This window comes from Eucalyptus grandis, chromosome 1 (assembly GCF_016545825.1).
Source record: "Eucalyptus grandis isolate ANBG69807.140 chromosome 1, ASM1654582v1, whole genome shotgun sequence".
In the NCBI taxonomy this organism is placed as follows: domain Eukaryota; kingdom Viridiplantae; phylum Streptophyta; class Magnoliopsida; order Myrtales; family Myrtaceae; genus Eucalyptus; species Eucalyptus grandis.
This window is the reverse complement of record NC_052612.1, coordinates 17,324,518-17,337,352: the sequence shown is the minus strand read 5'-3', so window position 1 is coordinate 17,337,352 and position 12,835 is coordinate 17,324,518. Positions and strand designations below refer to the sequence as shown.

General features: G+C 40.8%; 1 protein-coding gene across 1 annotated transcript; it reads right to left on the bottom strand.

Moving 5' to 3' along the window:
- Positions 1-6,422: 6,422 nt before the first annotated feature.
- Positions 6,423-7,781, bottom strand: LOC104453402 (UPF0481 protein At3g47200). The gene has a single exon (XM_010067950.1). The coding sequence runs from the start codon at positions 7,779-7,781 to the stop codon at positions 6,423-6,425; it is 1,359 nt and encodes a 452-aa protein (XP_010066252.1).
- Between the last annotated feature and the right edge of the window lie 5,054 nt (positions 7,782-12,835).

The following is a 12,835-nucleotide window of genomic DNA, read 5'->3' as shown; positions in this document are numbered from 1 at the left end:
CTTGATTGCCCATCGCACCTTCCACTGGTTCCGGTGGTACCGGTCACTTGCTCGAGTAACTCGGCCAAGTGGCTAGACTCAATATCGAACCGGACATCCTTAATGAGATCGTTGAAGAACCTCATGACCTCATCGTCGGTTATGGGGCACTGAGACGGGAACGCCACGTCGCTCGCCATCATGAGGATCACCTAACTGGAGGTGATGTAAAGTTAACACCGAACCTAATTGAGTCTTGCAAATAGTTAATGCGAAAATCACTGAACAAATAAACAAAGAATAGTTAAAAAAACAGCAAATTACGTAGTTCGATCCTAGTCTTTGTATCTATATCCACCAGAAGATTCAGCAACAAATAATTCCACATACATATTTGCAGGTATCAGCCATTTTGTAGAAAGCAAAGGACTGTGGTTTGAGGATTCGATGTATGGGGGAGGGGTTGTTTAGCATCCACGCCCTTTTAGTACTATATTTTTCTAATCAGGGTTCTGAGGCGCACTCGTCAAACAGTTTTTTTGAAACTATAAGTGCAATTTCGATTTTTCTTTTAGAGTAATGACAAGGAAAGTTCCACAACACTTTATGCCCCGGCATGACTCCATGTGCTGCGTTTGTGTGTCCTTTAGAATATGCATAACGACGTGGTAGATATCTATGAGTTCTAATTGCTGAGTGTATACACGTGCAATTTGACTAAGGGATAGTTTGTTTTGCAAAAAATATTTTCCGAAAAAAATATCTTCCTTATTTTGCAGTGTTTGGTTCACTTAGAAAAACGAGTCAACGGTTCGATAAAAAATGTTTTCCTATCGAAACTTAAATCCAATAAATTATTTCCTATTTGAAAGAACTGGAAAACGTTTTTCAAAACATGACTAGATATTTGCGTTTAGACTAGAAAATGTACGCTTAAACAAGGAAATACCAACGTTGATTTTTGAGTCCCGATGTTTAGGACTAGTCTTCGGCGGCCGAGCTTGGGTCCATCAGGTCGTGCCTGCGACCCTAGTGCTTGGGCCTAGGCGCCCAGCACCCACACCTAGGTCCATTGAGGTTGGGCTTGAATTCTTGGTGCCCATACTCAATGCTCTGACACTTGAACTCGATAAAGGCCGTGCTCAAATCCCTAACACTCAAGCTCTAGTCCCGACCCTTAAGCCCGATGTTCACAAAGGCCATGGGTGAGTGCTCAATGCTCGAGCTTGGGTCCTTGTTAATGAAACACTTGTTCTTATACAAATATTTTTATAAAAAGAAATCAATTTTTAATAATTTTTATTTTTTTTAAATCGATTACTAATTTCGTCGGCTCTAATGGTTACCATGAGTATTTCTTAATTATTTTTTTATTTTTTATTTGTGTCAGTCCTACTCTATTCCTATTCTAACTTTCACTTGCAGACTTTTGCTTTGCTTCCTTATAGGGCGTGGAAGTCGAAACCCACTTCTAAAATAAATTTGTTCCCACCCCAACCCTCACTAAGAATGTGAGGATTCGAACCCTCCACTTCTCCCTTTCATGTTGGAAGGGTGGCCAATGGGGTGAGCCCCAGTGGTTTTTTTTTTCAATCAATCACCAATCATGATGACAACTGACAAGCTTGGGTCTTGCCAGATTGGGTGAGCTTGCAGCCTTTGATGTTGAGGCTCAAGCTCACTTGAGGCTTGTAAACTCAATTTTCACTAGATTGGGTGAGCTTGTGCCCTTTAGTAGTGACGCTTAAGCCTCACTGAACCAAACGAGCTTGCGGCCTTTGGCGAGGAGGCTTGAGCTTGCTTGAGGCTAGCAAGCTTGTGACCTTTGGTGGGGAGGCTTGAGCCTCTTCACATCAAGCGAGTTTGCGGCCTCTGGTAGTGAGGCTTGAGCTTTGTCAGCCTTGGGTGAGGTAGTCTGTGGCAACTATCGCCATGGCTGATAATTGTCCAAGGAAGAAGCACAAAGGGAAAAAAGAAGAGGAAAAAAAGGAAAAAGGAAAGAACACATATATAAAAATAAAAAATTAAACATATGAATTTTTTGATTATTTTCTGTCATCGATACTCCTTATCAAACGATAGAAAATAATTTTTAGGTCTTCTTTAGGTTTTAGTCAAATATCGAAAAATAAAGTCGTTTTCCTGTAAAATAGCTTTCTGAAAAAAAAATTTCAGAAAATTTTTTTTCTTTTTTTTGTGAAACAAACATACCCTAAATGACATTACACTTGATAATGTGTGAACAACTTTGAAATGATGGAGCGATGTTCTTATTTGGCCTAGTTAGGCAAATGTATTATCATCCTTTTGGACATTTATGAAACTGGGTTTTACAAATAAAAAAAAAAGATTAGGAAAATGTCTTTAATTTTGGAAACGACTTTTCAGAAAACATGACGTGCGTGAAGCCTCTGTTCACGGTCAGCCAGCCATTAACCCTTCGGCTTAGATGTGCTTGGACTCATGGGTTGTCTTCCATGCAGCGTTTCTCTAATGCTACAATTAAAACAGACTTAACAATACTCTAGAGAAAATATAAAATCTCCTAAATTTGATCTAGCGGAAAAACAACTGCACTTTTTTGGAATTCCACCTATTTATTAGAAGAATGGCAGCCTGGACCAGTAGGGTAACTACTACATCTATTAAATATCTAAATTTTAATTTGAGCACTATAATTGTCATGACGCTAATCGAGGCAGACCTAGGGGTGGTTTAACGGATTGCTGAGTAAGCGGAGATAGCCCCCTCGCCAGGAGATGCTGAGTCTTCGCATTAACTTTCCTAAACCTTATGAATCGCAACTTAATGATTTATTAAACGATAGTAGAACTGCTACTAACCTATCTTAGGTCAGTTAGAAGTCAAGTTATATGTAGGGGCTCATCTTATTTATGCAAACCAAAGGTTTCGAATCAGGGGCTTGGTTATGCTTATTTTACTATATGCCCGTTAGTGGCACCTTCTGCCTTTTAGAGGGGAAAAAAAAAGCTGTTTAATCCAATCTTTTTCATTTTTTTTATTCGTAAATATGCATATATATGTTGTCATGCATATATATGTTTAATCCAATCTTTCCCAATTTCTGTTATTTTGTTCCTCGAAACAAAAAAAAGAACATAAATCGGTTTGGTAATACCAACTTACTTTTCTATTCCCTGGAATAGAAAAGTAGTTGGTGACCAGAGGTGGCCGACGGTTGGCAAGCGGCTAGCAGTGGCCGCAGCAAGGAAGAAAAATATAAATGAAAAAAATTGTCTTATTGTTATAAATTGTCGCCGCTCTCCGCTGCACGGTTGCCACCCATAGCCCATCGGCCACCCCTACCAGCCGACAATCGCCATCAACCGCCGTCGCCACCACTCAACCACTGGCAACCTGTCATCGCCACCATCGATCGCCACCGGCCGGCCGCTGGAGGCGGACGGGCAACCGTGGGAGAGGATGGCGGTCGGTGGGCTGTGGGCGGCAATTGTGTGGCGGCGGTTAGTGATGACAGTCAGTGGTCAGCAATAATGCGGTGGTTGGCGATCTGTGAAAAAGTATAAAAAAAGTGAATAAATACAAAAATTTATAAATCGTATCAAATGCATTTTTATTTTTTTCTATTCCAAGAGTAAAATTTTATATAGTTATCATATTTTACTCAAAAATTGTTTCCTATAGTAGAAATAGAAAAAAAAATTATTTCTGAAAAGAAATTGTTCCTTGGAGTAGAAGTATTATAATACACCCCTAAATGTGCACAAAGCCTAAAAGAAATCTTCTATCTTACTCAACAAACTTTGAATTGACACGCAAAAAAATAGATTAAATTAAGCTAGACTAATCATATCAAACTGCCGGAAACGACTTAATGCAACGAAATGACCTTTCTTTCTTTCAAAAAAAAATTGAAATATCTATTTTCCATGATGGGGCTATGAAGCAAATCATAAGTATATATACTTGAGACAGATATGCTATCTTACAAACATGGCTACCTTAGCCTTTCAAAAGGGACTATCTTTAGTCTCTAAGTACCATGAAGCTATTTCATAAACTTTAAAGTTTCAGATGATTTATGGTCCACAGAATTCATAAAATGATAAGTGGAGAGTGTATTTATAAAATCTCATCATATCAAGCTAGTGGCATGCTCTTTATGCTAGAACCGGATCATTTGATGGAGGAGGATGAGGAAACTTTTAATAAGACGTGCGGAAAGCAGACACGATTTTATTACTTCAGGAGATCCTGCCTTAAACGTTGCATCTTTGTGCCTTACACAGGCATCAGGGGAAGGCAAAGCCAAACGGTCACGCAAAAGACAGCAAACCCGTGATACAACACTCATGGCTGACGATTATTTATGACAGGCAGTATGAACAGTGACTTGAATAGCGACCCGTTTTCCATTTGCTATAGTATTGCTACAAAGAATGAACAGTAGTTTTTAATGCAATTGACATGTATGTTCATCGCCTACCAATCAGCTAAGTAGTACCGATACGCGACACGGATACGCATCACGACATGACACGACACATTGATATGTCATTTTTCAAAAATAGAAAATTTCGATACGTTGGAATACGTTATATTAAATTAATATTTTTATTTTTAATTAATTTAATTTAAATTCATAAATAAATAATCAATTAAAAAAGAGCCTACGAGGAATTTACACTAATAATATTAATAAATCAATTCATTGGAAATTTGAAAGACATATTCATAATTAATACGTATTCATGTTTGGAAATATATTTTTTAACTTTAACAAAAGTTATTGATAAAATCGATGACTAACAAAAATTAGAATCAACTTATTTAAATAAATTCATGATCTTTTACAATAATTAAAATTTATCATTTAAAATTTAGTACTTTCATTTTTTAAAATTATTTTTAATCTCATTTATTTATTTTTTCAATTAAAAAAATCTCCTCAAGAGATCCACCGCCAACCCCCACTCCCTTCTTTCCCTCGTTTATTTCCCTCCACCCCCAAATTTGTTTCAATTTTTTTTCCCTCCCTCCCCCACGTCAGACTTCCCCCACCCTCAAATTTATTTCAATTTTTTTCTCCCTTCCCCACGTCAGACTCTTTCCCTCACCCCCACATTTATTGAGAAAATATTGGGTGGTCCGGGACCGCCACGTTAGCGTGGTCCCGGACCACTCATATGGCGCCACATATGAGGGGAGGGGACAAAAGAGAGAAAGAGGAGAGAGAGCATCAGAGAAGTGGGCCCGGTTTTCGTCCTTTGTCTGCGCTCCCCATACACGTGGCGCCGTGTGAGTGGTCGGGGACCACGCTGACGTGGTGGTCCCGGACCACCCAATATTTTCTCCACATTTATTTCACTTTTTCCCCTCCCCAAGTGACAGGCTGTCACTTCACTCCATCAGAGTCCCTCTTTTTTAATCTTTTTGAGCTTCCAAAATCCTAGCTAACACGTAGCGCCTCCTTCCTCCTTCTCCTCGCCACTCGCCGCTCGCCGCACGACCCCTTCCTCTCCTCTTCCTCTCGATCCTTCTCCGCCTCCTCGCTGCACGGCTCTCTTCCTCTCCTCTTCCTCTCGATCCTTCTCCTCCTCCTCCTCCACCTCACCTTTGGCCAATCCTCACTTACGGTTGCAACTTCATCGCCGATCAGCATCACAGTGGCCGCCCTCGCCTCAGTCTCTACTCTATCTCTGGCAGTTTCTCGCTGTCGCGGGCTCATTGTCGCTGCGGCCTCGTCTCTGCTCCCTCGCTCTCACTTCCATTCGACACGCATGTCGAAACGTATCAAAAAAAGTTGACCATGCGTTAACCGCGTGTCTAGACGTGTCCGACATGCTCCGACACGTGTCGGACACGACATGGAGGCACGTTGTACGTGTTCGTGCTTCATAGCCAATCAAAGACCTATTTTGAGAAAGTCTCCTTCGTATATATATATATATATACGAATTATATCTTGAACTTAGAGATCCACATGGACCAGGGACAACTTTTTACTCAAATGAAATTCCAAAACGATAAACATAATTAAGGAAATTCATTTTCATTTAAAGATGGTTCTCAGCTTTGCAAAAAAAACCTACCTTTCAGCTAGTTTGAGTCCATTTTCCCCATTCCATCCCTAATACTTCGCTGTTTCTATGGTCCATTAGCGATTATTTCTTCTTTTGAACCGACAATGATCATGCGTCTGAGAAATCTGTCTGTCAACTTGGATCGGTTGCACTAATATTAAATTCTCTAGTTAGTGCGGTGCTCTTCATCAAATTTGCTAATCTATTTGCACTGATGAAGATGTAACTAAGTTTAAGCAATCTAAAATGAATTAGGAGTACAGCAGCCAAAGCAAAACCCGGATATGGAGCACAGATTTTACTGGTCTGATTTCTCCAAACTACATGGATGGTACATCAACATCATATACCTCTCTGAAGCTGTGTCGCAGAGCTGGGTCACTTCTTGGGATCATAATAAGTAAAAACGGTGAAGAAGGCCTGGATAACTGTAAGAACTATGAGAATGGAAGCAGCGGCAGCCGAAATGAAAGACCAGGGGCTGCCGAAGTACTCGCGCTTGATTCCCGCCCACCACATGCGCCACTTGTTCCGACGATACCAGGTGACTTTCCCGAATAACTCGACCAGGTGGCAATCCTTGAAATCGAATTGGACATCCTTGGCGAGATCACAGAAGAACCGCGCGACCTCCTTTTCGGGCCCTAGAAGGTTCGTGATTATGCCGCACTGAGACAGGAACGCTGCATCCGCTACGTTGCCCATGAGACCACTCATGAGGACCACGTAAGTGCTGACGTGCTTGCTGCAGTAATGGTAGCTCTGCTCATAAGCCACGCAGTTGAGGAAGAAGGAAGTGGTGAGAAGGTCGAGATTCAAAGGAGGGATCCGGAGCACTCCGTGATCAAACACGACGCCTATTAGGTTCTCGCTCTTCCTTGGTTCAAACTTTATCCCCACGAGAAGCAGATGATTCACGGAGGGCGTCAGTTGCAGCAACTCTTCATCGACCTCGACCTCTTGTGAGCGTCTATCGAAAATAGATAGGCCGACCAAGCACAGTCGGAACAAGTCGAGCAAGTGCGTGATGGGGTATCCGAAGTACCTATGGAGATGTTCCTCTGGCCGTTGGAGCGCGCGGTTGAAGAACATTAAGGCAAGCACATTGATGGAGCGATCGCCATCATAAGGAGACCTGGATAATGCATAGATCTCTTGAAGAACGAAGAATGGTATCTGGTTTTCAATCAGGACGAGGTCAATCATGAGGGCCGCTACAATCCAATTCGTCAAGAACAAGGGGTCGTCTTCATACTCTGGAATCATCCCGGTGGAGAAGCTCCCCACGCGGAATAACTCGATGATGAAACAAGCATCGAGAACCATCATCTCAATCAAATCCGCGCTTTCACAATTGAGGTCCTCTGAGTAGCTATTCCGTATGTCAGTCTCCAGCGAGGCAACAACCGTGAAGTAATCATCCAGGCCCGCGCAATCATCATCATCACTGGTCCGATCGAGCAGTGTAAAGAACACTCGAGCTTTGTGCTGCTCCATCATCTTCAACTGCTCTTTCCCGTGGTGGTACGGGCCAATGGACACAACATGGGGCTTGTAAGCGTTGGGGTTGCTCTCCTCCTGGCTCTTGGGTGCTCTGAAGATGGTGCAAGATTTGGTGCCGGCCGAGGGCCTCAGAAGAGTTGGCTTCTGCTTAAACCGGTCCTTCATGCGAGAAGACCAGCTGTGCTTACCCTCTGCGGCCACCGTGAATGTGTAGTGGTCGCTCTCTCCGCTCATTCTGGTGTTGGGGGTTGATTCCGGCGAGTCAAGCTTTCAGGAGCCGAATCCCCTGAACATTTTGCCGACTGGAATGTTATGCTGATGCAAGTTCCTTAAAGAAAGACTTTTTTATGTCATTATCATAGAGTCAACGAAAATGGAGTCTTACCGCTCGGCTGCGCCAGGTAAGCTCCAAAATATGTTTTACATGTGTAAAATATTATTACTCACATTTTTGTCCGATTAGTAATTCAAACAACGATTTTACCTTGATCAAGTTACACGATAATAGATTGTTAAGTGCTTTTAGATTGGACAATAAAAGGCCTCCTCGCTTGTTTAGTAACTTAACAACAAGATAATGATTTTTCCACTCATATTCCACAGTAGATTACAAAGTGTTTAAAATTTTTCAAGTGGACCTATTAATTAAACACGTTAAAAGGTTAGCCGTGCCATGTTGTTCGATCGACATCCACACCTCAGCAATATACAACCAAAATTAGCTAGAATGATTGAATTTGTGCTAGGTCAAAAAGTTTAGAATGGAATTGGTACAAAGTCAAAATGTTTAAAACTAAATTGACATTTAAATTTTGGGGGCTTTTAAAATTTTCTATTTTTAAATAATTTTTATTCAAAAAATAGGGATTCGGGCCGGGCCCCTGAGCCTGGTCCGAATATGGGCCAAAATCTGGTCTCATGGGTTTGGGCCACAAACGAGATTCGGCTCAAGGCACCCGGAGCCCATTATCAATAGCGATTTAAGTCCAACTGAAAAGCAAATTCGGTCCAACCTAATTTCAACGACGTCCTCTTCAAGAACGAAAGCCCAACTCGTTCATGGCTCCCACCAAACACCTCATAACATTACAAATATGTTTTCAACGTTTGGCCAAATGCCGAGACTCTTTTTTTTTTTTTCAAAATTATTTGTACCAATTCTTCAAATTTACGATTTTGTCCCTCATTAGTTTTTTTTTTTAAATTAAAAAATGACAAAATCCTTTGTCGGTCAAGCAAAGGGCTATGGCCGCCAACGAGCCAAACTTGATGCGTGGCGGCAATGGGTCAAGGTCGAGCGACCCTAATGAGGGCTGTTGGAGGTCGCACGACCTTGCGTGACCCAGGCTACATGCGGCCCAAGCAACCGTTGCCTAGGTCTCATGGCCTAAGGCAGCCCCCATTTGGGTCTCACAAGGGTCACGAGGGCTGCTTGAGGCCGCAAGACCTGGGCAATGGTAGCCCAAAGTTGAGCGATCTCCGGTGGCCCTTGCTAGGGTCGTGTGACCCTCACCGGAGGTTGCCCAATCTCAAGCAACCTTGATGATTGATCGCCGGCGGTCATAGCCCTTCACTGGACTAGCAAAGTGTTTGGTCTTCCCTCTGTTTTTTCAAATTTTAAATATATTTGATTTTTTAAAATTATAAATAAATAAAAAATTTAAAAAATATTAATCATTAAAGGGCTTCTCAAATGTGTTTTTTATTTTATTAAAATGGCATTTCTCTCAAATTATTTTTGAAAGCATAGTTTATCAAAGGCCCTTTGTATTTACCTAAAACTCTTTAAAGTAAGTTGTTTTACATTTTTCTAATAGGCTTTCAAAATATTAAATCAAACGCACCTTATATGCATTGAAAGGTTTGGATGTAGTGATCAACATTTAGAACAGCAACGAGGTCACCAATCATCAACTAATGACTCGGATTTCTCAGTGACTTTCACAAAAGCATCACAAACCTTGAGCCTTACCAAAAAATAGGGCAAAACACGGAAGGTGGTGTTACCGTGCAGAGGAGATATTATTGGCTACGATCACTAGTCCAACAAGACTTGGGAAATTAGGAAAACGTCGCTTGAGGGTGGTGAGCATGGGCTTCGGATTTGAAGAGCTCGGTTCGAGTCTCCGAGGTGGAGGGCCGGGCCAAGGGGGGCACTCTTCGTGGCGGCCGAACTGAGAGAGTGACGGGAGACGAAGCGGTGACACAGAAAGACGCGGATTTTAAAATGTCTAACAACTCATTTATAGCCCAACCCCAAATTTAAGAGTCGAAAAAAAATGGGTGCATGTCCTATTTTGACACTACTAACTGTCCGAGTCTCTTTTTTTTTTCTTTTTTCTTTTTTTCGTTTTGGAGTGAGTGTTGTAAAATGATTGCACATAACCTAAACTAAATTTATAAGCGGAAAAAAAACGGCTGAAATGAGACAAAAAGACCAAACTTGGCCTTTCGGTCGCCCCTCTCCCTGAATTTGGCATACATGGCTGGAAAAGTTCGCCGTTATTTATTTTTATTTTTTTTGTTGGTCGGTTCGCCGTTATTGATTGTTAGCCTAGCAGCACCCTAAAGTTGCTGCTTTTGGTCTTATGGGTGCGGATGAAATCGTTCAAACGTCAATTTGGGAAAGGATGTTTGTTGCATTTGCATTTGCTTAAAATATAAGTGAATTTTAAAGGCGATCGGTGATTTATTTAGTCCTGTACCGTGGAATGTACATTTCGTCCACGTTGAGCCCCTCTCCCATGACCAAGAGCTTCACCAGCGAAGAGGAAGTAGAAGAACGAAAGTGAGGAGTGAGGGTAACGACAGCAGCCAGAGAAGAAATGGAACAGCGCGCGGGACCACGTTGGCAAGACAATTCGGTACAACCTCGTATTTGCTCTGGCCGAGCCTGGAAGAATCGGACAAGAACAGTTGAAACTCACTTTGCAAAGCAGATGCGCACGCAAAGCAGATAGTTAAAAACATGAACTCACTTTGCAAAGCAGATGCGCACGCAAAGCAGATGCGCCAGTCAAAGAGATTCTTTGCAGAGGAGACGCGCTAATAATTATACTTATCTTTGTGCTCCCATAATTGTACTCTTTTGCATTGAGGTCAACTTGTGGTGCTCTGATAATTTGTCTACTGGTTCATCTTAATGGGGCAACCCAAATATAGATGGGCTTATTTTTGTTCTTTCATATTAGCGGCGTGACTCGGTTGGTGAATTACTTGAAGGAGTAAAAATGAAACGTGATCTAGTGCTTGGGCGTTCTTTTGCAGTATTGGTTAGGTCAATTCTTCTCTCTGTGCTCGCACGTAATTCTGTCAAGAGCAACAAGAAGAGCACACGTCATGATGATCAAGTATACTTTAATCCAATTTAATTTTTTCCCTACAAGTCGGAGGGGCCTATGATCCCTTACGAAAATCTCCTTAAGTACACTTCTGAAATAATTATTTCCAGTAATCTATTTAACGAGTCTTTTCTTGTGAACAGCACAGGTCCATATGCTAGCTTAACGTCATCTATTAAGTTCATTTCTTTCTTTTCCCTTGCTTTTAGATACAAATATATATTTCATGGCCAAAAAGGACTATAATGACAGAGGTAATTATAGTTTCTCTTTCAGAAAAAAAAAATTAAAGGAAAATTTTCTTTAACACAAGGAAGATTCCCATTGCGGTCCACTCTCGAAGTTTCCTTGGATTCGCATAGACTTAGCAATTTAGGGTACAAATGATAATCATTCTGTTTTCTTGACACAAATTCTGGCCAAAAATATATTTTTCTATTTATATTCCATATATGAGTTTTTAAGTAAAAATGCACTTTTGATAAAAATATAAAATTTCTATTTGTTTGATAACGATACGGTATTTCTCCCTTCTAGATGTTTGGCGGGCAACAGGAGGAGGTGACAGAGAAGTAGTTGACTAATATAGCAAGGGCAAGCAAGGAGAAGAGTTTTCATTTTTCATTTTTATTAAAAAAAAATTGTTACTTCTCATTTCTATTTCAAACCTATTTTTGAATTAAATTTTTTTCTTTAAATAAAAATAAATAAAATTACGTTATCAAACAGATTTTTGATTATAAATAAAATGGTTATCATGCGCACTGTTAACAACATACCTCATTTCAGGAACAAACACGGTTTGCTTAGTAATGGCTTCATTTGGTAATGTTTCTATTCTTCCAAATTTTTGTCCTTTTGCTTTTCAAAAAAAAAAAATAGAAATTCATTTGGTAATATCAATTAATTTTTCTATTTCCTGGAATAGAAAAGTAGTTACGGAATAAATTTGAAGTAAAAATAAGAAATAAATAAAAAGTTGTTTCTTGTTCATGGAATTATTTTGGAATAAGTCATTTTTTATTTTCTTCTTCTTTCTCTTCTAACTACTTGCCACAATGAATAAAAAAAAATAATGAAATTTTAAAAAAAAAATAGAAAAATTGTTTACATCAATGTTAACGTCAACAATTTCCGGCAAAAATTGACCGGAATTACTCAATTCACAATTGGTAAATTGTCAAGAGGTTTAAAGTTAATTTGGCTTAAGTGAAAGTTTTAGAATTGAATTAACTCGAAGCTAATAGGTTTAAGTTTTTTCTTTTTTCTTTTTTGATAATTTTCATTATTTGCTAACGGAAGAGAAGTGAAATGATTATCAAGCACAGGAGCTGCTTGAGGATGGCTGAAAGGCCCACTGCCTCTCTTTTCGCGACCCCTGTCGCATGTAATCTAATTTGGTAATAACATAGGGCCTAGTGGCTACAAAGAGACGTTGGAACATAAAACCTTGCATTAAGGACTAAGAGAAGAAGACAATGACACCACGGGCCTGAGCAAGTTCCACAAAACCTCAGATAAATAGATACTAAAAAATGGTCAATTACTTGTCTGAACTATATAAATGCTGGTGGAAACTGGAACGCGCTTGTAGATCCATATTTATGAAACTATCGGTTGCTCTTTCTCTTGCAAAGGAAGAAAACTGTACTTGTGACGTAACATGGCCACCGAATCCGCCGACGAACGAAAGCAACGTCCTTCGTTAGTCCTGCCAGAAAAAAAGAAACCGAAACCCCCTATTATGGCCATGGACGATCTCAACAGCCGAGAGCGGCCCAGCGATGTATGCCTAGGCAGCGGAGCCTTGGGTGGCCCAGCGGCTCATCTACCCACAGGGACAGCCGTGTCCGACCAAGCCGCTCCACAAAGGTCTCCAGGACAAGCGTCCCCCCCCGCGCAAATCCTCCTGCTGCTTCTGCTTCTAGCTCGCGCTCCGAGGGATCT